General features: G+C 41.3%; 2 protein-coding genes across 5 annotated transcripts in view; both read right to left on the bottom strand.

The window, feature by feature from the left end:
• Positions 1 to 1083: 1083 nt before the first annotated feature.
• On the bottom strand, positions 1084 to 23069 carry Ckmt2 (creatine kinase, mitochondrial 2). 2 transcript variants are annotated; one of them, XM_005315645.5, is made up of 10 exons: positions 22967 to 23069; positions 13741 to 13912; positions 12156 to 12354; positions 10649 to 10744; positions 9794 to 10015; positions 7913 to 7998; positions 6855 to 6978; positions 6152 to 6286; positions 4393 to 4518; positions 1084 to 1347 (listed from the first exon to the last, which is right to left on the bottom strand). In XM_005315645.5, the coding sequence occupies exons 2-10, from the start codon at positions 13890 to 13892 to the stop codon at positions 1228 to 1230; spliced, it is 1260 nt and encodes a 419-aa protein (XP_005315702.1). In that variant the 5' UTR covers positions 13893 to 13912; positions 22967 to 23069; the 3' UTR covers positions 1084 to 1227. The 2 variants fall into 2 exon arrangements, with proteins under 2 accessions (XP_005315702.1, XP_077900612.1); XM_078044486.1 differs by lacking the exon at positions 22967 to 23069 and having other exon boundaries at positions 13785 to 13912.
• The window catches only part of Rasgrf2 (Ras protein specific guanine nucleotide releasing factor 2), a 244732-nt gene continuing 240078 nt past the window's right edge, over positions 18680 to 23333 (bottom strand). For all 3 annotated transcript variants that reach the window (XM_021724529.3, XM_078044465.1, XM_013366590.4), the window contains exons 28-29: positions 22967 to 23227; positions 18680 to 21076 (exon numbers count right to left, since the gene is read on the bottom strand). The gene's annotated coding sequence lies outside the window, so the exon portion shown is untranslated. The remainder of the gene's footprint in view (positions 21077 to 22966; positions 23228 to 23333) is intronic.

Genomic DNA, 23333 nt, shown 5'->3' with positions numbered 1-23333 from the left:
GAACAGCTTCATAACTTGTTACATAATTAATTACTCACACTTCCTTTACCACTTCACTCCTCCTGTATCCCTTTAGGTTACAGACATCACAAAATGGATGAAAAAGAATAAGGAGGTCTGAGATAAGGATCTGTAGGCTAAGGAAAAGAATCAGCCTTCAAATTTTACTAAAAAAATTTTCAGTATTTCAGATATCAAAGTTGAATTGCTTTTGAGAGAGGATATATCACTGGACATTGACCAGATCACATATTGGCAACAGAATTCTCATTACAATCAAGAATTCAGGAAGCCAAACCATAGTATCTGCAACAATCAGCCCAGAATGGTCAGGACTTGGTCAATGACTGCCAAATTCTCCTGATTTTTTCTTTTCATTTCAACTCAGAACCAGTCAAGTAAAGCCAAATATTTTTTTCCAAATCCATCACTTAGGATACCCTGCTTCTAAGCAGTCTGCCTAAGCCTCCCATGCTTACACCCCAATTAGAGCATGCCTGACTTTCACTTTTTTGTTTTGTTTTGTTTTAAGTCTCGGCCAAATGCAACCAACGTGGCTGACTCTTGCTACAGCACGCTCTGAATAAATAAATAACCTCTGTCCAAATTTGTCTAGTGTTTTTTTCCTACTCTTTCAAGATAGTTTCTTCTTGCTATATTCTCCATAGAATTGATTATTAGTCAATTACCAGTTGTCTATAAGGAATTTGTTAAAGGATTGGCTATATTTAACATCTAGATAGTTGAAGATTATCTATATGTGTGTGTAAGTGGTCTTACAAATGTTGGTTTTAGCCAGGTGTACATGCCTAAAATCCCAGTGACTCAGGAGACTGAGGCAGTAGGATCAAAGTCAGTCTCAGCAACTTAGTGAAGCCCTAAGCAACTTAGAGAGACCCTGTCTCAAAATAAAATAATAATAATAAAAAAGTGGGGCTGGGGATGTAGCTAAGCATCCCTGGGTTCAATCCCCAGTACCAAAAAAAAGTTATATCATTACCTTAAAATAATTTTGCCTCCTGCTACTCATAATTGAATGTGTTTTCCCTTCTTAATAGTATTAAAAAATCAGAGAAACAAAAATATTAAGGAGAGTTTTATTGTAAAGATAGGCAGCACCTACAATTTTACATTTTTTCCCAAGTCTACAAAAACTCTCAGAGTAGAGACTTCTTTGTGTCTGTCATACCAGCAGACAGATTATTTATAAATCGGGAAAGGGAAAGTTCACTTCCTGCCAAACTGCGGCAGAGGTGGTGGCACCTTAATATCTTGACCTCTCTCCAGCTTCTTCTCACAATCCACCAGGTAGTTGACTCCATCGATGACTATTTGCACAAGCTCAACCTTAGTAGTGAAAAAGTTCAATGATTAATTTGTGCAGAAGACACCTGCAGGGTATTGATCAACTGGAACAACACTGGGAAAAGTCAGAATTTGCCACTTAGCTGGGCTTTATAACAACTTCTTCTTTCTCACTATGTCCCTAAAGGGTTATGGGAAGAGAGATCTGCCCATCATGATCACAGATGGAAAGCAAAAGTATCACAGGGTTTTTTTCCCTCAAGCTTTCCTTAGCTAAGATGGGGTTATTACTTTGTGTGTGAGAACTTTTTTCCTACATTTGAAAACCATTATTTTTCCATCTCAGATATTTTTTCCTCATCATTTTCTGCTATAAACTATCAATTTGTCTAAGAGTAAGAAAATACAATGTCACTCTTGTATTGTTCTTTGGATCTGAATTCTGACCTTTTGCCAAGTTTATGCACAGAATATGCTTGAGTTCAGATATCATCATTCACACAGTCATGCCTTGCTGAAAAATTGTTTAAAATCATGTGTTTGAATAAATGTTGGTGAGAATGTGAGGAAAAGGTTCACTCATATACTGCTGGTGAGACTGCAAGTTGGTGCAACCAATCTGGAAAGCAGTATGGAGATTCCTCAGAAAACTTGGAAAAGAATCACCATTTTTCCCAGTTATCCCATTCCTTGAACATAAACCCAAAGGATTTAAAATCAGCACAATCACATCAATGTTTATAGCCACTCAATTCACAATAGCTAAGCTATGGAACCAACTTGGGTAGCCTTCAAAAGATGAATGGATAAAGAAAATGTGGTATATAAACATAATTAAATAGTACTCAGCCATAAAGAAGAAAGAAATTATAGCATTTTTTTGGTAAATGGGTGGAACTGGAGACAATCATGCTAAGTGAAACAAGTGAATCCCCAAAAAACAAAGGATGAATATTCTCTCTGATATGTGGATGCTTTATTTTGTGTCAACAAAATAAAGTGGGATAGAAGTTCACTGGTTTAGACAAAGGGGAATGAAGGGAAAGGGGGAGTTGGGAATAGGAAAGACAGAATGAATTGAACATAACTTTCTTATGTTCATATATGAATATGTGACCAGTGAAATTGTACAATCATAAGAATGGAATTCTAATTACGGTAAGTTTTATATGTATATATACATTCCAAATACATTCTAGTGTTATGTGTATATAAAAAAAAACAAATAATTTTAAAAATCAAGTGTTTGGCAACCAAATAATATTTGCACTGTACTAAGCAAATTAATTACCTAAAGGAAACTTTGAAAACTTATATTAAGATATGCTTTCAAAAAAATCCTGCTTTTTAAAATATATGTTACAACTTTGGTTTCCAAATATTCTTAAACTAGAGCATGTGATCACAGTGAAACAAATTACTTGCTTCTGAGGAGACTCAAACTAGTTAGTTAATTGCTTACTATAAATCAATTAATAAAATACATGCTATAACTTAAGAATAAGCATCAAGAAAGGAAGGGATCATTGAGTTCTGAGCTGGGACAGACCTTAGGCATGATGGAGTCCTGCTACCTCCCCATCTCTTTTCATGTACAGAGAAACTGAGCTCCCAACCCCATCAGAAGGCTGAGTCAGAAGGCAAGCCATTACTAATTAGGCATGTATTTTCTATTTATCCAATTAATGCGTTCTAGTGTTGGTGAAGGTGTGGTGAGATGGGTCTCCCATTCACTGCCAGTGAGACTATTTGGTATATAACTTTTGGTAAGAAACTTTGTTATTAATAGGGCCTTCTGAGTTTTAATCCAGGAACTCCTTTCCTAGAAATACATCCTAACTAAATAATAAGAGTTGTAATTAAGAGTCTGTATATACTCTATGTACAGACATCATCAAATGAAATATTAGTAATACATTAAAGAGATAAATGGACTATCTTTTCTGTGCTGTCATGTTTTAAAAAATTAAATGTTTTTAGATAATAAGGTTATTTGGGACTTTTTGATTGCTTGGTTTTTGTGGGTTGGAGATTGAACTGAGGGTCTCCCATGTGCTAGGAAAGTGCTCTGCCACTGAGCTACACTCCTAGGCCAAAATTCATAGTTTTGAAGAATACTTAATGTTGTGGGGAAATGTACACATATTGAAAAAAAAGTGTTATAATACTGTAATCACAGTTTTAAAGTTTTCTGAATAATTATAAAAAAAGAATAGAAGGCAATTTAGAGTTATGTTCACAATGGTTATCAGAGTTGTTGAATTAAGTAAGTAGATTTTAAAATACTGTTGGTGGTTTTTTTTTTTAACTTTTGTAATGATCACCTAGAAACTTTTTTAGAGTTAAGTAATAAGGTGCAGTTTGATGATGACCATTTATATGGGGACAATGCCATATACAGTGGCCTTCCAAGTGTAGTCCCTGACCAGCAGCCTAGCATTGAGTTGGTGTAACTTACTGTGGTCAGTATTGCTTAACACTCAGCTGCATGTTCTTTAAGGGAATCCTCTACACCTCGCTCATTCATCACCAAACCCTACACATGTCAATGAATCCTCTTCAATCTACCAGTCACAGGGTTCCCTCAGCACTGTTTTACAAGTACAATTTATATGTAACTAATGCAAATCTTATCTGTCACCTTAATCCTAAAAATAAGATTTTAGGAATTATCAAGTGTCTTAAGAATGCCAAAGTAAAGATGATAGTATGTGACTTTCACCAAGAGAAACCTCAGAATCAAGAGAAAATTTTACCTCCCTTAGGGCTAACATAAGCAGTGGTGAAACACTGCTGTCCTTTAACATAGTAGAGCTCCTGCTGCTAAAGATTGCTGAAATAGTTCTCAGGGGCAGTCCCACTGTGAATTCCTTCTCTTGCCCATGAATTCTTAGATTACACTATGTTTACCTTTATGTCATTATTTCCCATGAAAGGGCAATGCCACAGAATGAATAGCTAATAGGACTCAGTGGAGAAAGAGATCTCGAATTCTGTGAACAAAGTAAGGCCATTGTGGCTAGTTTTCTATTTCCTTTCTCTTAGGCAGATCTTGTTAATTCATTCTGGAAAAGAGAGAGATGTTACCTCTGATCTACCAATTCGATCAATGTTGGAAATATCATACACATCTGCCACGGCTGCAGTATCCACACCACCTGTGCCACGCTTCTGGAGTCTTAGGTTCTCTAGGATCTTAGAAAACCGTGGATCCTAGGACAGGGCATAATACTTGGTGTCAAAAGCAGTGAAATGGATTCACCATCATTGGTACATTTACTGAGAACAGACATATAATAAGAGACAATTGTGTTAACTTACATAAAGCATTTATTCACTACATACTAAGGTACTGTGCTGGAATTTTTCAAGCCTTACAACAACCTAGTAAAGTAGGAATTGCTTTTAGCCCATCTTGGTTTTATGTTGCTATGCCAAAATACCTAAGATCAAATACTTTATAAAAAAGAGAAGTTTACTTGGCTCACGGTTCTGGAGGCTGGGAAGTCTAAGAGCATGGTGCTGGCATCTGCTTGGCATCTGGTGAGGACGTTCTTGCTGCATCATAATATGGCATAGGGCATCATATGGCAAGACAGAGTATGTGTGCTAACTTGGGTCTCTCTCTCTTCTTATAAAGCCACTAATGCCATCACAAGGACTCAAACCTCATGATCTCACTTAATCCTAATTATGTCCCAGAGACCCCACCCCCAATTACCATTAACACATGACTTTGGGGATTAAGTTTCCAATACATGAACTTGTAGGGGTTCCATCAAACCATAGAAAACCCCAACAACAAGGAAAGTGAGGTTCAGAACAAGTAACTGCTCCCAAAGTCACACAGGTAGAAGGTAGCAGACCTGGAATTGAACCTGGGTAGTTTGACTCCAACCTTGTCTTCTGAACCTCTATGCATTGTTTTGTTTGCATCTGGATGCTGACTTTGGTGTGTTCATCCCTCATCTGTATAACAAGCTGCTATTGTTATAATTAAAATCATGAAGTTAAATCACTTCATTTTTCTTAGCACTGGAATTTTGAATAAAAAATTTTCATACTCTTTGTAGGGGACAGACAGCATATTTTCTAAATTTGTTGTTTTGAAAGTATCTGATTTACTTGGTGTGTTTCAGCAAAAACTACTAGTTACCCACCAGAATCCTTTAACCCTTCTTTTGGCATTGAATCTGAGGAAGTGAACACTGGTTAAGTTCCTGCTAATAAATGAGCAGATGTGACATGTGCCACTTTCTGCTCTACACTTTAAATCTTTACATGGCCACACTGTGTGCTCTCTTCCCTTCTCATAAGATAGAACGTGGAGCCTGATGGTGACCATGCAAATGAGGACAGTGCCCTAAGTCAGTGGTCCCTCAAGCATAGTCCCCTGACTAGCAGCCTCAGCATCACCTGGAGAAAGGTAAGAAACACAAATTCTGCAGGTGGGGCCTTGCAATCTGTGTTTGACCAAGCCCTGCAGGTGGTTTTCTTGCATGCTCAAGTCTGAGAACTACCTGTGCTAGGAAAGACAGAAAGAGGATATGGAAGGAACCCTAGAGAGCAGAGCAGAGCAGCCTGTCCACCTATCCTGGCTTGTTACATTCAGGAAAATCCAAAAGTCTTATTCTTGAAGCCACCCCACTTTTATAGTCCCTAATCTTTTATTCCTAACTAATAAAAATGTCTTTTCAGGCAAACCTAATCCTGCTCTTTCTCACTGTTTTTCTTATAGCTAGAGAAAGGGTTAAGGAATGGAGAGGTATTTTCTCCCTCCACAAAGCACTCACATCTGAGCTGATCCTGGAAGGACCAAGGAAAGCCACTGGTCACATAACATTACCTTGCTAAGTTTTGGGATTCTAACATGGACACCCGCTCGTAGTCCTGTTCCAAGGTTTGAAGGGCAGGTCAGAATGTATCCTAGGCGTTCATTCCACATAAACTCCCAGCCTCGTTCCTGGATTAACCGTTCTACCTACAAGTACAACAACAGTGAACAAATGGCTGAGTTCTCAAACATATACTCACTCAGCTCATCCCAAATACCATGTTTGCCATTAATAAAATTGACTTGTTTAATGTAAAATGATACCTATTCTAATAGAATATTAAATGGTCCAATTAAATTAGATGGACCTTGTAAAGCACTAAACATAGTACCTGTCAGATACTAAACTCTCAAATGTCAGTTTATGTTGTTTTTCCTGCTAAGTCAATAGGAGAATATAGGAATTCTCAGCAGGCAAGTCTGGTCAGGTTACATTCTACACTGTCTATGCTTAAAATAGTGAAAGGAAATGTGGAAATAACAAATGAGCCATAGACTTCCCCATGGTGGATTGTGGAGGGAAGCATAGGAAATTTCTAATAAACAGAATTTTTAAAAGCACTACCCTGGAAATTTCATGCTAGAAAGAATGCCTTGATCCCTAGGAAAGATTAACCCCATCTTGGAAGTCACCATAGTATCTTTTTTCCCAGAATAAGCAATAGAGGAAGAATGATATTCAAATGACATTCAGAAATCTCTGGCAGTATCTTACTTCTTTGAGTCCACGACAGAATCGCTCAAACACCCGTTTCATATTGCCTCCTTTTTCCATTGAGATTACCCTGGTGTGGTCTTCCTCGTTTATCCAGATGAGAAATGTCTTGTCATAATTATGCCTAATGAAGAGAGAAATATGGTGTTGAGTGTTAATTACATTTGTCTCAACACATGAAAATTCCCATTAGCTCTGTAGCTTGATTGCCTCATTTCACCTTCCTCATTTCCTAGATGGCTCTTATCTGTAATTGTGCCTTAACAAGCACCACAAAATAACGTTACCTTGACAGAATGAAGAATAAGACAGACTCCAACCTTTCACGATGTCAAGTTTTTGCCCAACAAGAATATAACATCCCACCTTAGATCCTCAGAGAGGATGTGCATATGATAATATTTGGCTTTGACACAAGAGTATTTTATTTCCTGACAGATTCAGCCAAAATCTTGTGGTGCTTTAAAAGAATGGTTTTTTGTTTGTTTATTTGTTTGTTTTTTTAATACATGAGGATTCACATATGTTTTCTCTATGGACCCTGCCTGTCTACCCCCACAGAGCAGTTGCTCATGAACACCTTATCCCAACTCCTTTGGGTTTCGTCAGGGTCACTTATAAGGTACAAGAGTCAAAGCAGGCTGAGGACTCTTGGCCAAGATAAAATACTTGCACACTAGGTATCTGTTGCTCCTTTTAGTGTTTTTCTTAGATCATTAGTATTTATTTTTCATTTTCTGGTCTTTTGTTTTAAAAGTCATGAGACAGATTCTCTGTGAGGTCAAACAATATAAAGCATTTCTTTTTAACCTTTAAATGTAGTCATTTCCCCCGTGCACAGTTCATGCAAACCAGCTTATTCCTATATACCTTAGAAACATCATAATACTTAGGTGCTGTGAGCACACACTCAACATTTCTAAGTAGTCTGTCTCCCCCATTTAGCTTAAGCAGATCATGCTGTCAACTGCAGTTCACAGCAAGTTCAGGTTAGGACAAGCAGGCATCTGAGGAGATCCTCTGCACACATGGCAAATGTGAAAACACTACATCCATACCAGATTCCCCTGGCATCTGGCCAGTCACGGGCCATCCCAGCACATGTTAGTAAAGGGGACACTGGCTTATCAAACAGAAAGTGGTCCTGCAGGCCAAAAGGGACAAAGCAGAAAGAAGAGACTGGTGAGATCAGGCATGACTGCAAGTGCCATGTGACCAAGTTTTAACTCACTGATAATGACTGGAGTCTTAGGCACTATTCTCAGCTTGTCTGCTCACTAGGATAACCTGGGAGCTTTAAAAAAAAATGCTGCATTTCCCATCTGCCAAAGATTCTGAATGAAATGTAACTTGTTATGGTCTAGGCATCATATGAACTCTTCCAGTGATTCTAGTGTGCAGAAAAGATTGAAAGCCACTGGCTTACTCCACATGGAAATTCTTCTAAGTCACTATGGAGAGCATCTATGCCATCAGCCAACCATATGCAATGGCAGAGTAGGCAAGAACGAGGGGTGCTAACCTGTCCATCTACACAGTGGTCATTCTTTATGTTTCATGCTAGAAAGAATGCCTTGATCCCTAGGAAAGTATTGGTTCATTTAATACTACTTCTTTCATTAAAAAAAGTATTAGAGATAAACAATAGTAATCTACAAGTAAAAATAGCTACCACTAATTTAATGTTTACCATATTCCAGGCCCTAGGTTACATGCTTCTAATTTATTTTAATTCTCACAATAAACTTATGAAGTTTTACAGGTAAGGTAAGGAAAACTGAGATTCAGAGAGCTAAAACATCCTACCCACTATGGCATTGCTAGGGAGTAGTATAGCATTTCAGACCTAGACCTCTGGGACTCCTATGGTTGTGCCTTTAACCTACCATAAACCACCCCACATTTCAAAATCTGTGTCGAGAGACTAACATTTTTCTTGCTGTGTGTACACCACACTTTCTTGCATAGCAGTATACCTTCTCTATCATGAGATATATGGATACTATATGTTCAAGTATGATTACGCTGAGGTAAAAAGTGTATATGGGGAGAGGAGTCTTTCTGTGATCTCAAAGAAATGGGAGAAATCAGAGACTTGAACCAGGAGAGGACAGTGGACTGTCACTGCCCACAAAGAAGTAAGCCCCCTGAGCAGGAAACCAGAGTGGCTATTTAAGGTGGAGGTGGCTTGTTCTGTAAGAGGGCAGGCAGATGGTTGTCCTGATGGCCATCAAGACCAGGAAACTTAGGTCCACATACCAATATCCTATAGTTGCCCTGCCTGGTTTGGAAATGGGGCACATTTTGTAGATTTCGAATCTTCCGAAATGATAGAATTTTGTTTCTGCTTTTCCTTGGATTTAGTTAAAAGTTACTTTTGAAATTGCAGTTCTGTTTTCATGGTGATAAAGGAAAATCAGGTAAGGGATCTGAGTATTTTCTATTCCAGTGCCAACAAGACGCTGTGGAGGACACTGGAGACAGCAGGAGGAAAACCAGCTGGAAACCAGAGGCTGGCTCCACGAAGCAGGGGTAGGACTTACAACTGGGATTTCCTTTCCAGAATCTTTTGGCATCTAGGGTTTTCTTTGGGTGTGGTAATAGAGAGCATCCTCCAGGCACAGGCAGTATTGCCAGGCCTATTATTCCCGTTTATGCACAAGCAAGGGGATTCGCCAATTCACCCCCACCCTCCTATCCCCAACACACCCTCTGCTGATTTTAACCATAGAATACTTCCATCCTCCTTCCTTATGTTGAGGTGGTAGAAGCCCCAGGCTGTCTCAGCCCGCTCTCCCCATCTGCCCCGACTCCAACCCCCAGCAAAGAGCCCTGCAGGACAGACAGGCCTGAGCTCAAGGAGGAGCTGCCCAGTGCTGGTTGGAGCTTTCCACCCAGCCCACCCCAGGCAGCCCCTGGGTGGTTCTCCACCCACTCACGTCGATGAGCCTTTGCTGGTCCTGCTCAGTCATCTCAGACAGCTTGTAGTAGCGACCTGCCAGGTCTCCCTTGAGGCCCTCCAGGGCCGTGATGGCCACGTTCTCCACTTCCCTCCGCTCAGCCCGGGAGCAGGCAGGTGGCAGGCTCAGCCCGCGGATGCTACGACCAGTGCGGACCCGAGACGAGAGCACGTAGCGTTCGTCAAACTGCCCTTGGGTGATCTGCAAAGCAGAGTGGGCAGGGGAGGGTGTGTCACTGTGGCAGCCTCGGACCAAGATCTTGTCCCAAAAGTAGCAGGCACCTATGTGCTGATCTGCTGTTTTCTACCTGCCATCAGGCACTGTGCAGGACAGCACAACCCACTGTTTAACACATCTGGCACTTGGGCAGGGGCCTAGACAGTGGTTTTATATAGCGAGGTCTGGAATCTTGTACCCCCAATAGGTGGTTTGGGTTGAAAAGGAATTTTTTCAGGAAAGGTTTAAAGTTCTCAGTGACCAGCCCTCCTTATAGAGTTTTGTTTTGTTTTTGCTGGTGGTGGTGGTGATGGTTTTTCTTTTTTTAGTACCATGTCTTACTAAGTTGCATTAGGCCTTGTTAAGTTGCTGAGGCTGGCTTCTAACTTGGTATCATCCTGTCTCAGCCTATGCAGACGCTGGGATTACAGGTCTGAGACCCCACTCAGCTCCTCAGAGGTATTTTTAAGGCCTCTTGAACCTTCTTAACTTCTGTGGTCCTCCAAGGAGTGTGCTATACTAGAGCAGTCACGGAGCTTCCAAGGGACATCCAACCAGGAAAAGAGCTCTTACGTTCTTTTAGCTTCGTGGGAAGGAGAGAAGGGGGCTAGAGCCTACCTTGGATGCGTCCAGATCAGTGGGGTGCTTCATCACCCTAGGATCATAACCATTGTGCCTTAGTTTGATGACAGGATCAAAAAGATCAGCAAATACCTGTGGGGGGAAAAATATTATTCTGTTTCCTTTTTCACTGGCTCTTCTAATAATAAAAGATCTTTCTTTTAATTTGTCCCTTTGTGTCTTAGGAGGATATTAATGTCCTCCTCTGAAATTCTCCATGCTACCCATGCAGGAAATGAGTGCAAGAGTGGATTGGTGGATAGGAACAAAAATTTGTGCAAGGGAAAAACTTTTGGAGGAAAATTTGGACTCCTTGAGAGATCTCAGGGCTGCTGAATTCTATCCCTTTAACATCCTGTCTAAGGATTCTACCAAGCCTACCACCATGAGACTGAGCAAGAAAATCAGGTTAAGAATTCAAGTGGTTTCTGGTTTGTGGGATAAAAGAATTGCCAGGTCAGAGGCTAAGCAGTTTTGTGTTCAAAAGTTCAGGAAGGTCAGGTCCTCAGGTCCTGAGGTTTAAGTAACATACAAAACTCATAGAAAACCCAACTGTACTAGAAGAAAGCACACAGAACATTCAGACAAAGAAGGTCACCCTGTGAGGACATTCCTCAGCCCAGCTTATTTTGTGCAAAATCTACTTTTTAAAAAACAGACAAGCAAAACACAACTTCAGGTTTACTCTTTAGATAAAATAATATTAAGAGAAGCTATAACAGAATAGCTTTTGGGAGCTGTGAGAAGGAGGGCTTTGAGTCTATGGAAACTGCTCTGGTTTAGGTCTCTGGGAGCTCAGGACTGTGCACTGCTCTATATTGATGAGCTACTGGTCTCATTTATTCAGGATGCTCCCTCACTTCCTTTGATGGCTTCTTTCCCAAGAAACTGTCTTCTGCTTGCTGAAATGGAAGATTGCAGAGGGGAGACCTGAGGGAGGAGTGTTGCAGGTCTTTGCCACAGGGGAGAGGATGCTCTGTGGAATGGATGCAGGGTGCTGTGCTTCTACACCTGGGTTGAGGATGCTGACATCATGGGATTGCTCCCAGAGACTTGTTTAACTCAGGAGTCTGGGCTATAGTAATAGGTAAGAAGATTCCCAAAATAAAGACACACTGAAACTGACCCCATCCAACAAGTCCAGCTACAAACACATTAGCTTCTAATGTCCTACTGATAAGTACACTTCATTAAATTTTATTTTACTTTTTTTGTACTAATTTATCCCTTTGACAAGCCCAGAGAGCTCTAGCATGCAACTCATTTCTCTGTAGAGAGGTATACTAGGGTAGCAGCAAAGTAAGGTTGCCCCAGGAAACTGTAGATCTCATTATCCCAGAAAAAGTTCTAGGTGGTTCTGCAGGAACTGGCTTCCCTTTAGGAGAGTGCTTCTTGAGGAGGCAGAAACCTGGCCCCATAGAGAAGAAAAGCACTTTGGGATCATGCACCTCACCCATTCCCAGGCCAACCCCTTCTACTATGGAACCTGCAGCCAGTCATTTACCTCATAGGACTCCTCGTCCCCGGCCACCATGCCCACAGTCTTTATGAAGGGGTGTCCAGGGTTGTCCACTCCAGTCTGGATGCACTGGTCCAGAGTATAGCCATTGGGTGTCATCTTGTTACGGAGCTTTGCATAGATGGTGGGGGTGAGACATTCAGCCATGCAGTTGTTGTGCTTGCGAAGGTCCGGGTAGTCTGCGCTGTGGGAAGGAGAGGGGCCTTCAGCCAACAGCCTGAGGAAAGGGGTCTATAAAGGACTTGGTTTCTGCCAGTCCTTTCAAGAGTCTCCCTTTGGCCAATGGGCACAAGGACAATTGGCTAGTGCTGCCTAGGGACATGACACAAGATAACCAGATTTAAAACAAACAAATAAACAAACAAAGTCCTAGTGAACTACCAGGAAAAAAAGGGCCAGGCCCCTGTCTAATAGGGGTCACAGGATGCTTACTGCAGAAGAGTACAGACTGTGGCTCAGGTAAAGAAAGGGTAGAGGGAGAATGGTTAGGAAATTAGTTGAAATCGTATGCAGACTTCTTTCTACCCAGAAGTTTGCAAAAACTTTAATAGCAGGCACAATTTTGGTTCCTGAGGTCTGTGACAGAAAGTCTATAAACACTGAAGGTGGAACTAGCTAGAACATTACTTATTTATCTGTCACTTCTGCCTAAAAGGCAAGCTCCAGAAGAGCAGGGACTATGTGGATCCTGTTGAAAACAGTGTCTGGCCATTGAAACAGGCAGTTAGTAATTATCTGCTGATAAAATACCTAGAAAGAAATCATATGGGATGCTGTATTACCCTGGGATATATACTGGTTAAAGAATAGGGTCTTATGGACCAACCACAGCCTCAAACACAGTGATTCCCACAGGGATGCTGATTCCCACAAAAGAGCGATCTCTGACAGGCAGCTCATTAGTTTTTCTCATCTCCTTCATTCACTCCTACCTACATGGAATCCTAGGAAGTCATAACCCCACTCAGACTCATTTGGTGTGTGGCATCTCTTTCACAGCAAGGTTCCAAGGGCTGAGAACACACATCTGTTTTTACCCCCTCATGCTATACCTTCATTTCCCATCTGCAGTGTCCTTTAAAGCTCATACTGAGTCAGCATATGACATCACATTTTCCAGAAGATGGTAGAGCAAGGGTGAGGCATGGGTATGGAATCAGGGGTACTGGATTTGCATTTAGCTTTTTTAGCTGCATGAACTTGAGCACTGCTTAGTTTTTTTGAGTCTTCATTTTATCACAAAAGGATGCTAAGATGAATAACACTCTATGTAAAGAAAGTTCTTAACATATATGTTAACATAACAGTCCATGTAATGTGGGTACTCACAAATGTTACCCATCACTGTCGTTACCGTTCAACTGCACTGCAAGCTCTGGGCAGGGAAGATGATGTTACACTTCCCTGTATTTGCCACAGGACACTGGGCTTACTGAGTCTCAAAAGTGATTGTCAATTTGACTTTGTCATCCTAAAGGACTAAAACAAGGATCCTTGCAGACAGTTTTCAGCAGGGAAAAGTACATTTCTGGCTGACACTTGGAGTTATTTTAAAACTAAGAAGACTTACCTTGGGGGGAATAGCTTATGCTGCTCCCGGGCCTCAGCACATACCTTCTGCCGGTTCAGCAAGTAACCAGTGGTCAGGGCACTGGTGCCCATGGTGGCAAATAGCAAAGATGCATTGCGGCCAGTTAGCAACTTAGAGAAGGTACTGGCCATCCTTCTTCTTGGATGAGTGTCTGAAAGGTAAAGAAGCCATATCAGATAGTTTTACAGGATAATCCTGAATCATAGTCCAGAGTTCAACAAGTAAGAGAAAGAACTGCAGGAGCCATAGCCCCTCTTTGAGTTTGTTTCATTTTTATGTTTTTTCCTTTTCTTTTTCCTTTACACTGCTGGGGAAAACATGGGTACATTTAGAATTTATGAATGTCCATGCCATTTTCTCAAATAATATAGGAAAATTAAAAAAGAGGATTTCTACTTCCAGATGTTTTACAGACCATGTACTTTTTTGGACTTTTACTTAAACAACTACTTTTTAAAAATACCTTTATTTTGTTTATCTAGTTTTTTTAATGTGGTGCTGGGGATCGAATCCAGGGCCTCATGCATGCCACTGAGCCACAACCCCAGCCCCACTTTTTTGGACTTCACCACTACATAAATAGATGATGAATGTGATAGCTCTCTGTGTTTCTAAGAGTTAGGAGAAATCTCTGAGCACAACTACTCCACTCACCCAAATAAGCTTATATCAGAGTTCAGAGTGACAAGCTAACATGCCAGGAGGTGTGGGTTATCTTGAGGGAAGATGCCCTTTTGACCATTAGGTAGGATGCTAACAGTGAGTTAGGGGGCTGAGTCTGGATACCTCCCATTGAGTTAGGACCCTTGAAAGGGGATAAAGTTATCTAAAGTTAACAGATTTCCATCCCTTGGCTCCTAGCAGAAATAGACTCAACATCTTTCTAAGAAAATTATATTTTCTTTGGGACCCTGGATTCCTGAAGATTTGAGATCAAACATCAAGTTCCCAATGAAAGATCCAAAAATCATTAGGCACACAAAGAGGTATAATGAATGAAAATCAACAGAAGAAATGATCACAGATTAGACTTAGATTGATGATCCTGGGATTATCAGATAAATTACAGTTTAGCTTTAAATAGGATTTTTAAAGATATAAGTGTTGGAGTTATAGTTATAAACAAGTAATAAAAGACCATTAAGAATTATCAAGCTGATCTGGAAGAGAAACTAATTGAATTACTGACTATGACACAGCTAAAGAGAAAATAAATAGACTAGAAGATATGTCTTTAGAAATGACTTAGAATATAGAAGAGAGAAATGGGAAAAATGGACAATATGAGATATAAATTAAGAAAAATGATGGCTAAATATCAAGGTCAAATGCAAATCTAGTTGAAATCACAAAGAGAAAATAAAGAAGAGGGAGTAGTCATATTTAAAGAAAAATAGCTGAGAATTGTCCTGATGAAAGACAAGAGGCAAATATAACATAAGCAAATTAAGAAAAATGACATCTAGATAAATAATAGTAAAATTGCATAATACTGATGACGAAGATATTGAAAACAGAGGGGAAAGAAATAACAAATATCAGCTAATTGTTCAAAAGTGAGCCCAGGGAAGTAATATTTTTATAGGCGAAGAGATAATAATTTTCAATCTAGAATTAGGAATACAGTCTAATGATCTTTCAAAAGTGAGAGTGATATTGCTGTATGTTTATACATGACTGCATGACCAATGTGATTCCGCAACCTGTACACTCAGAAAAATGAGAAATTATACCCCATCTGATTCAAATGATATGTCAAGATCATTGTACTGTCATGTGTAACTAACTAAAACAAATAAAAATTAATTAATTAATTAATTAATTTTAAAAAGACACAGAGAGGCTAACAAGTAAAATAATAAAAAGGAAAAAATATATCAGGAAAATTCTAATCATAAAAATTATTAACAAACAAGATAGACTTTAGAACATTGAATGTTATCAATAATGAGTATATTTTATAATACTAAAAATGTTAATTCAACAAGAAAATATACTAACACTACCTAATGGTGCTTCTGGCAGGAATACAGAAAAATAATGAGAGTGAATAATGTAAATTTAAAAAAACAGGGCTGTGACTATAGCTCAGTGGTTAAGCACTTGTCTAGCATAGGTGAGGTGCTGGGTTTGATCCTCAGCACCACATAAAAACAAATAAATAATATAAAGGTTAAATTATTTTAAAAAAACCCCAAAACACTAAACACACTTCTGTGTCATGGGAAGATTACACAATAGATTTCAAAGCCATACATCCAAAACTGGGTATCTGGCTGTGTGGGTTCTAATTCCGCATCTGTGACTTGAGACAGACTGGTTAGCCTGGCTGGATCTTGGCCTCATCACTAGTATAACACTGTGTTGTTGACTAGAATAACTTCTTAAATTATGTTAATATTTCTACATAGCCAAAAAGTAATATAACAGATATTATGTTTCCCCTATCATCAAAAAACCAAACATAGAAAAAGAACAGATTAATAACAAAGGAACTATAAAAATATATATTTGATAAAAAATGGCAGCATGGAAGATAGTCTCAAATGCTAATAGTGTAAAAGATATGTACAGATCCTAATATGTACTATATAATTATCAATGAATGATGGAATTCAGGAAAAACAAGTACAGACAGATACCCTACAGAACCTGCTCTTGCTCAAGATGAGAAGGGTCTATTAGCCTGCAATATCAAGGAGCTATATAACATGAGTGTTTGAGTAGAGAACAAAAGAGTGGATAGCTCTCAGTACTCTCTCACCATTTGGATCTCCATGATTCCTAAATAAATACAGTGTGTGGACTTTCTTAACATTTGGAAGGCTCCTAAAACTCTGCTGCTAGAGGCTATGTGGATTAATTGCTTCAAAGAACTTGATGTGTGTGTCTGTGATTGATAACCTGAGCCACTCATGGAAGGATGAACCCTTAAGGGGAATCATCACAGAGTACAGCATTAATAAGACTATCTTTCTAGGGTCTGCTTTCTACCTTGATTAAATTTTGGGAACTGATCAGTCCATCAGCTTCCTTTTACCAGGATCCCACCTAGAAGTCTACTAAGCTTGAATGTTTCAACTGAAAATATCAAAGACTTAGAAAACGTTTAAGAACTTGTTTGGTTTTTTTTTTTTTAAGAACTTGTTTTTTTATATTGGTCCAGGATTATCAGACAGTTCTTTTCTTCTGTGCTAATATCTACAAACAATTCTCTCTGTCCTAAGGACAGCAGGGGTTGCTAAAACCAGACAAGATAAGTCAGCAATTTCTTGAAGTTGTCCTGGGGATCTGCAAAGGCCAACATTAACTCATCACATATACTTCTTTGCTGCCTATTAGACTTCAGGTGTTGTTAGTGTCCTTCCAAGAATGGGCAATGGCTCCTCAAAGAGTTAACACCAATGCTTTCTGGTCCATCAGGCAATACTAACACATAGCCTTTGGGCTGTCTCATCTGCTTCCACACTCATAAATCTGCTCTTTGAGCACAGAGGCACTCTGAAATTTACTGTAAACTCAGAAAAGTACTATAAACTTTGCCCAAATGCTCTAGGCAGTAGGGGCCTAAAAGTGAGTTGGAACATGGTCTCCCTAAGCTAATAAGAAGTGCAATAATTTATGAGGCTGACCCAAATATCTTGATCTTTGTTTCTTTCCTTTAATTGTTTATGTACTGGTATGTAATTACATTCAAATTCTGTGCAAAATGATTTTTTTTAAAGAGGAGAAAGAGGAGGGTGTGATCTCCATGTACAACTCATGACTAGTGGTCTTCAAAGATCATCCTCCCTGTTAGAGTGATGTGTGAGTGAGCATTTGGCTCAAAGTACTGATGTTTGAACTATCATCATATCCACATTTTAGTTTCTGTAAATAACAATATTAGTTTGCTTTTAACAATTCCAACATTGCTTTGCTTTGTTTCCTTTGGACAAACCTAAAGTAGAGTTGCCTTATATGACTGTAGAGTATATGGTATATGTGATATAAAGACTTGTGTTTCCAAGGCAGTTTGAGAGTTCTTTCTGGAAATCCTGGGCAGATGATGTCGATGCCTGATTCTGCTTTGTCTTACAACCAGGAGAAGAACTTTAGCATCATCAGACTGTGCAGACCTGCTCAAGGCCAAGGCAAACATATAGAAAAGATTTGCCTGGATGACATTCATCCCTCCCAAGATTACCAAGGCCCACATCAGGGAAGCCCAGGACTTGGTGGGAACTGCAGTTTCTTAATATGTGAGCTAGGCACTGAAATCTGACAATTGCTTGTGATTTCCATGAGCCAAGATGTGTTACATTGAGAAACTAGTCCCACACTTCAAAAGGATGAGATCTAGTAAAGGTAGGACTGAGTTCCAGTTTGTCTTGGTTCTCAGGCCAACTGACCCATGCATTATAAGGGCTTACTAAAAGCCGAAAGGGAGTGAATAACTGTCATAGGAATGTGAAAGTTGGAAAGGACCTTAGATGTCATTTAGTTAAGATCAAGTATAAGGATCCCTTTCCCACAACCATCCTTAAACACAAGCAGTGTTGGGGATCTCACAGCTTCCTAGAGCTACCTACTTTGCTGTTGGGTAACTATTAGAACATTTTCCTATCTTAATAAGATTAAAAAAGCAAAATTAGTATTTTCCAGGGCTAGGTCCTTTACCTACAACAATCCCCAGGAGCAGGTAGCTTATCTTATGTCACAACAAGGGAACTAAAAAGCAGAGATTTTAACTAAAATCCCAGGGTGGGCTTTTTACTCTGGCTGTGATGGGAATCACCTGGGCTGCCCTGTGAACTACTGCAACCATTCTGGAGAGGGGCACAGGAGCCAGCTATCAAAATAAAAATTACCCTGGCCCACTGGCCCAGCACCACCTTTGGAAATTTGTTTTGCAGAAATAAAGCTACCCATATAAAAGGAGGGAGGCAGAAGGATGTTTATTTTAACACTGTAGTGGCAAAAGAAAAAAAAATAGAAGTAACTTATTAGAGGGGGAAGGATGGTGGGATCGTGTATTAAGTGGTCAGAGCATGGAATATTCCGACCTGAATGTATATCTATGACACATTCTTAGATTAAAAGGGGAAAAATACCTTGCATAGGAATGAAAACGAGTAGTTCCAATTTTGTAATGATTTGAATATACATGTACATATTTGTTTTATTTGTATGAACATAAAGAAAATTAGTAAAGGTTATTTATCAAACTGCTAAAAGAGTTACTTCAGAGCAATGGACTTGGAGGAGGCCACTTACCAACTTTTCTCTCAATAGAACTCTATTGCATCACTCAAACATGTTTACATTTGTGATTTTAAAGAGTAAGATGCTAAAAATATCAACTGTGAAGTGTGCTAAAAATTCAGATGCTGCCTTTTGCAAATCTGCAACAATGGGGCTGTCACATATATATTGTGAAAAAGCCCTGCTGGTGTGGGAGCCCAAATGTCACCTTCCTAAGCCTCAGCAGCTTCTCTGTGATGGGCATGATGAGTCCTCTCCCTGGGTGTGGAAGGAAGAAAGGACAGGCTACAGGAGATACCAAGTAACTGTAAGTCCCTTCCCCTAATGGCCCGATGGCCTTCATTTGCTCCTGAAAGACAACCCTGATGATCCCAGCCAGTGCTGGTCTACTCCTCTCTGAATGTTTATCAACTTTAGCTTGTGTCTCTCCCTACCCCCAGCATTTGAATTATTTCAGTTAATCGCTTTATTCTGGGATCTCTCTGGAGACAAGACTATCCAGAATGTTCCTATCATGTACTTCCAGATCTGGTGCTCATACCCTGAAAACCAACATGAGGGTTCACAATGTGGGTTTGACCAGTTGAGCTCCCCCTTTCTTCCAGACCTCCCTCTTGATGCTGTCTCCAGAGGCTTCCTGGCTTCATAGGACAGGTCCTCCCTGTACCCTGCTGTCCTTTTGCTGGGGTATCTCTTTTTACCTGGAATATCCCTGCACATCCAGTCAAGCCTTTCTCTCTCTCTCTCTCTCTCTCTCTCTCTCTCTCTCTCTCTCTCTCTTAAGTAACAATTATTGAGCTCCTACCATGAACCATGAGTTGTGCAAGGGGCTTAACATTATCTTCAGGCTTTGCAACAGTCCTGCTAAGTAGGCATTATTTTAGATCAGAAGTGTCATGCTCTGGTGTCACATGGAAGCCCAGTGGGAAAGCTCAGAATTCAGCCCAGGTTTGCCCTTAGCCTGGACTCAGGCTACTTGTGGACCCCACATACAGCCCTGTACCAGCCATCAATGGAAGGAGAACCACTCTTGTGGCTTAGAACCTAGGAGTGCCCCAGGTCACTCCACAGGCTTAGCCCCCAATACATAGAAATGCATCTACCCTAGCAGCTCTGGGCACAGGATTATCACCTCAGAGCATGTGATTCCTCCTAGAGTCCCAGAATATTACAAGCCTGTTCCCTTCCCCTGTCCTCGGGCTTCTGCTAAAGTGGCCAGGATGCCAGGGATATCTCTGCCTGTTCCACTCTGACACAAGGGGCCTGCCAAGCCATGCTGGGGATGCTGGGCAAGTCTGCCTTTCTCTGAGGAGAGGGCACACAGACTTTCTTTCTCGCTCCTTCCCTTTTCTCTCTCCCTCATACAGAAATGTGAGATTTCAGGAAGTGGGAAGGAACATAGTCTTCAGCTCTCGTGCTTTAGAAACTTTCTACCTCAATTTCCCTAATACAGAATGCCTCTATGAATCTTGATTTTAAAAACATTGTTTGTAGCATCTGGGCTAAAAAGGAGAGAATTCCTGGGCTGTAAGCAGGGAGATTTTTGTGGGGGGTTGCAGGAGCACGGTCTGATGCAAGCAGCAGTATCATGCTTGTCCCACACTTGCCCTCTCCATTGAAAGACAAGGACAGCCACATTAAGCCCTGTGGGCTGAGTGCTCAAGAGGTGTACATCTCTCTGTCCCAGGCAGGTGTACTTGGAGCCTGGGTCCTGGCCTAAGGTTTTCTCTGGATCTGTGACATCCCAGAACATGGAGGCCCTGAGTTGTCACTGCCCAGTCCCCAGCCTCCTGGTCGTCTGAATATCCTGGATGGAGATGCCATGTGTGCCTTTCTGCTGACTCAGAGTTATTTCTGGTCCTGCTGTTCATGGCGTCCATGTGTCTGAGCTCCTCGGGGCCGCAGGACAGGTGAAAGGCAGGGGAAGGACCATGTGTCAACTTTCCTTCCAGAGAGTCACCCCAAAACGAGGACGTCCTTGGGGTTGGACCAGCTCCACAGGACACTCTGAGCAAAATCCCATGATGCCAGGTGTCCTAGGCCAGCAGAAATTGGCTGTCCCCTCCCAGATCTAAGAGAGCAAAGGGATCAAGTTACCTCACAACCACTAAGCACAGTCCACCTTACTGAGCACCCTCAGACTCCTCAGTCCTACTCAGCAAGTAGAAATTCATAGGCAAGAACAGTTGATTTTTCCTTTCCTGCAAAACAGAGCCCTTTTATGGGGCCCCCTTGTGATAACGATGTCGGATTATTACCAGACTTGTTTCTCAAGGGTATATCTTCAAGAAAAGAGAGCTGGAAGCCCCCTTGCCTTTCACCCAGCTGTAACAGTAGCGTGCCTTCTTCTCCACTGAGGGGAGTCTTGTCTCAGAGGCCTCCCAGGCAGGAGTGGGTGTGACCTCTATCAGTCACCTTCAGGACTCCCGTTAGGATGCCTGGCTCAGTGGGCAGGACCTCCCAGAATGCTGGACATAGGCTCCCAAGAGTCCTCAGGGAGACAGATGGGTGTCTTTCTAGACTGTGACTGAAATGGAAACCCAGAGCTTCAGATCTAGGGGCAAAGTCTGTCTCAGAGTTAGCTCCTCTTTCCCCTGAAAGCCCAGGACTCCCCATGCATACCATCCCACCGTCCATGGTTTCCCGAACCTTCTTCAATCATCCTTCTCATAAAATCTGGCCCATGGCCTTTTCCCTGAGGCTGTGATTTGATTGTGAAACTGACAGAGTCAGAGGGATGTAAGGACTCCTGTGCCTTAGCCCATGGTCAGAATTAACTCCAGAGTCTGGGTCTTTGGAAGAGGTGCCTGTCAATGCAGAGGACAAATGAAGTGCTCCAACAGCTTAATGACACTCAAAGAGGTCCCTCTAATGATCTTCAAACAGCCTCCTGCCACCAGCTGGTGGTCAAGTTCTCCAGGAGAGAACAGAGGAAGCAGATCAAGGACACAAGTTCAGAAACAGAAAGTATGAGAGCTGCAGCAGGAAGAGCCGCTCTTCTGGAAACAGCTCACCACAAGTGTGGCCTTGCCATGAGGGCTCCGCTGCCACCTGGCCGACTCCAGCTGCCTCTGTGAAGGGTCACAGAGCAATCCACAGTGTTTCTGGCAAGGTTTGTGGGGAAGGGCAGCACTGAGAAGAGCCAAAGTTTGTGGACTGTATGGCAACTGTCACTCTCCACACCCTTAAAGCAGAGCATCTGAAGGTAGAGATGCCACCCACACACAGTGAAAGAGAAGTGACCCCTGAGAGCCAAGCAAGTCAGTAAGCCAAGAGCAGGTCTTTGCCAGAGATGAAATACATTCAGCCCAAGTAGAAAGCCTTTTTTTTTTTTTTTTTTGGCTTTGGTTTTGGTAGAAAGGAGGGTGGGAAAACAATTCCTTGACTCATTTTTTTCATTATATTCATGAATTTAAAAATGAATCTCTAGCAAACAGTTTAAATTGGGTTCAGCTTATTGGTAATTAATCAGCTCTTTTTGAAGTCCTCAAAAATTTTAATTTTCTAGGTTGATTGATTTTGTACCTCTTTTGATGCTGTAAAAACATTCCCAGAAATAAGTGAAGTTGTCTCTATAAATTACAAGGAAAAGGAACCTGACGTTTAATGTCCTAAGTGCAACATAAAAAATCTACATTTATAGCTTTTTTCCCAACGAAAAATTCTGATTCATTATCGAATAGAGGCACTTTGAGCAGGGTGCTACTATGGTTCTGGCATCTCCTGCTGAGCTGTCCCTGCCTGTGTACAGGGAAGAGTGGGCTTGAGTCAAGGACAGACACTCTCCTGGCTTCTTTAACAGGTACCATTATTTCTTCACACATGTGCAGTGCCCACAGCAACTGACCTATACTTGCTCCTGGTCCACAGCCCTGGGTTTACTCTTCCAAACCCCCTCACACTGGCTCTAGCAATTCTCCCTCTTTGGAGAAATAAAGCAGAGTTTCATAGTCTCACTGACCTTGAAGCGGGAGTCTGCCACGTCCTGTCCTGCTGCCTGCACACAGCCAAGAAGTGTAACAGGAGCTCTAGGCAGAGTCTGGCCTTGAAGAGGCTCTCGTGCTGGGCGGGGCCTGCGGGGTCCATCCTGGCCAATCCTGTCTCAGACTCAGAAAGCACTGGTTCCCCCAGCTGTGCCCTTGACAGCCAGCCACTGACTCTTCTTCCACTGGGCCCTGGGCCTTTTCTGGCACCTGCCCTTTCTCTGAAATGGTTCTCTCCCCTATAAAGAGAAAAGGCAGAGTTGTGTCTGCCCCCTCCTACCCAGTTCCTCAGACTGCTCCCCTTGAGGTTCTCAGAGGGATTCTTGAGAATCTGCAAGCTACTCA

This window comes from Ictidomys tridecemlineatus, chromosome 1 (assembly GCF_052094955.1).
Source record: "Ictidomys tridecemlineatus isolate mIctTri1 chromosome 1, mIctTri1.hap1, whole genome shotgun sequence".
NCBI lineage: Eukaryota > Metazoa > Chordata > Mammalia > Rodentia > Sciuridae > Ictidomys > Ictidomys tridecemlineatus.
This window is presented reverse-complemented; position numbering and strand designations above follow the sequence as displayed.

What these genes read in the sequence shown, in the direction of transcription:
- Ckmt2 (XM_005315645.5), bottom strand. Translation starts at nt 13,892, where the DNA reads ATGGCCAGTACCTTCTCTAAGTTGCTAACTGGCCGCAATGCATCTTTG. An exon ending in TCTGTCGTGGACTCAAAGAA is followed by an intron (nt 6,287 to 6,854) that starts GTAAGATACTGC and finishes TTGTACTTGTAG; the next exon opens with GTAGAACGGTTAATCCAGGA. An exon ending in ATCGAATTGGTAGATCAGAG is followed by an intron (nt 1,348 to 4,392) that starts GTAACATCTCTC and finishes TTCACTACTAAG; the next exon opens with GTTGAGCTTGTGCAAATAGT.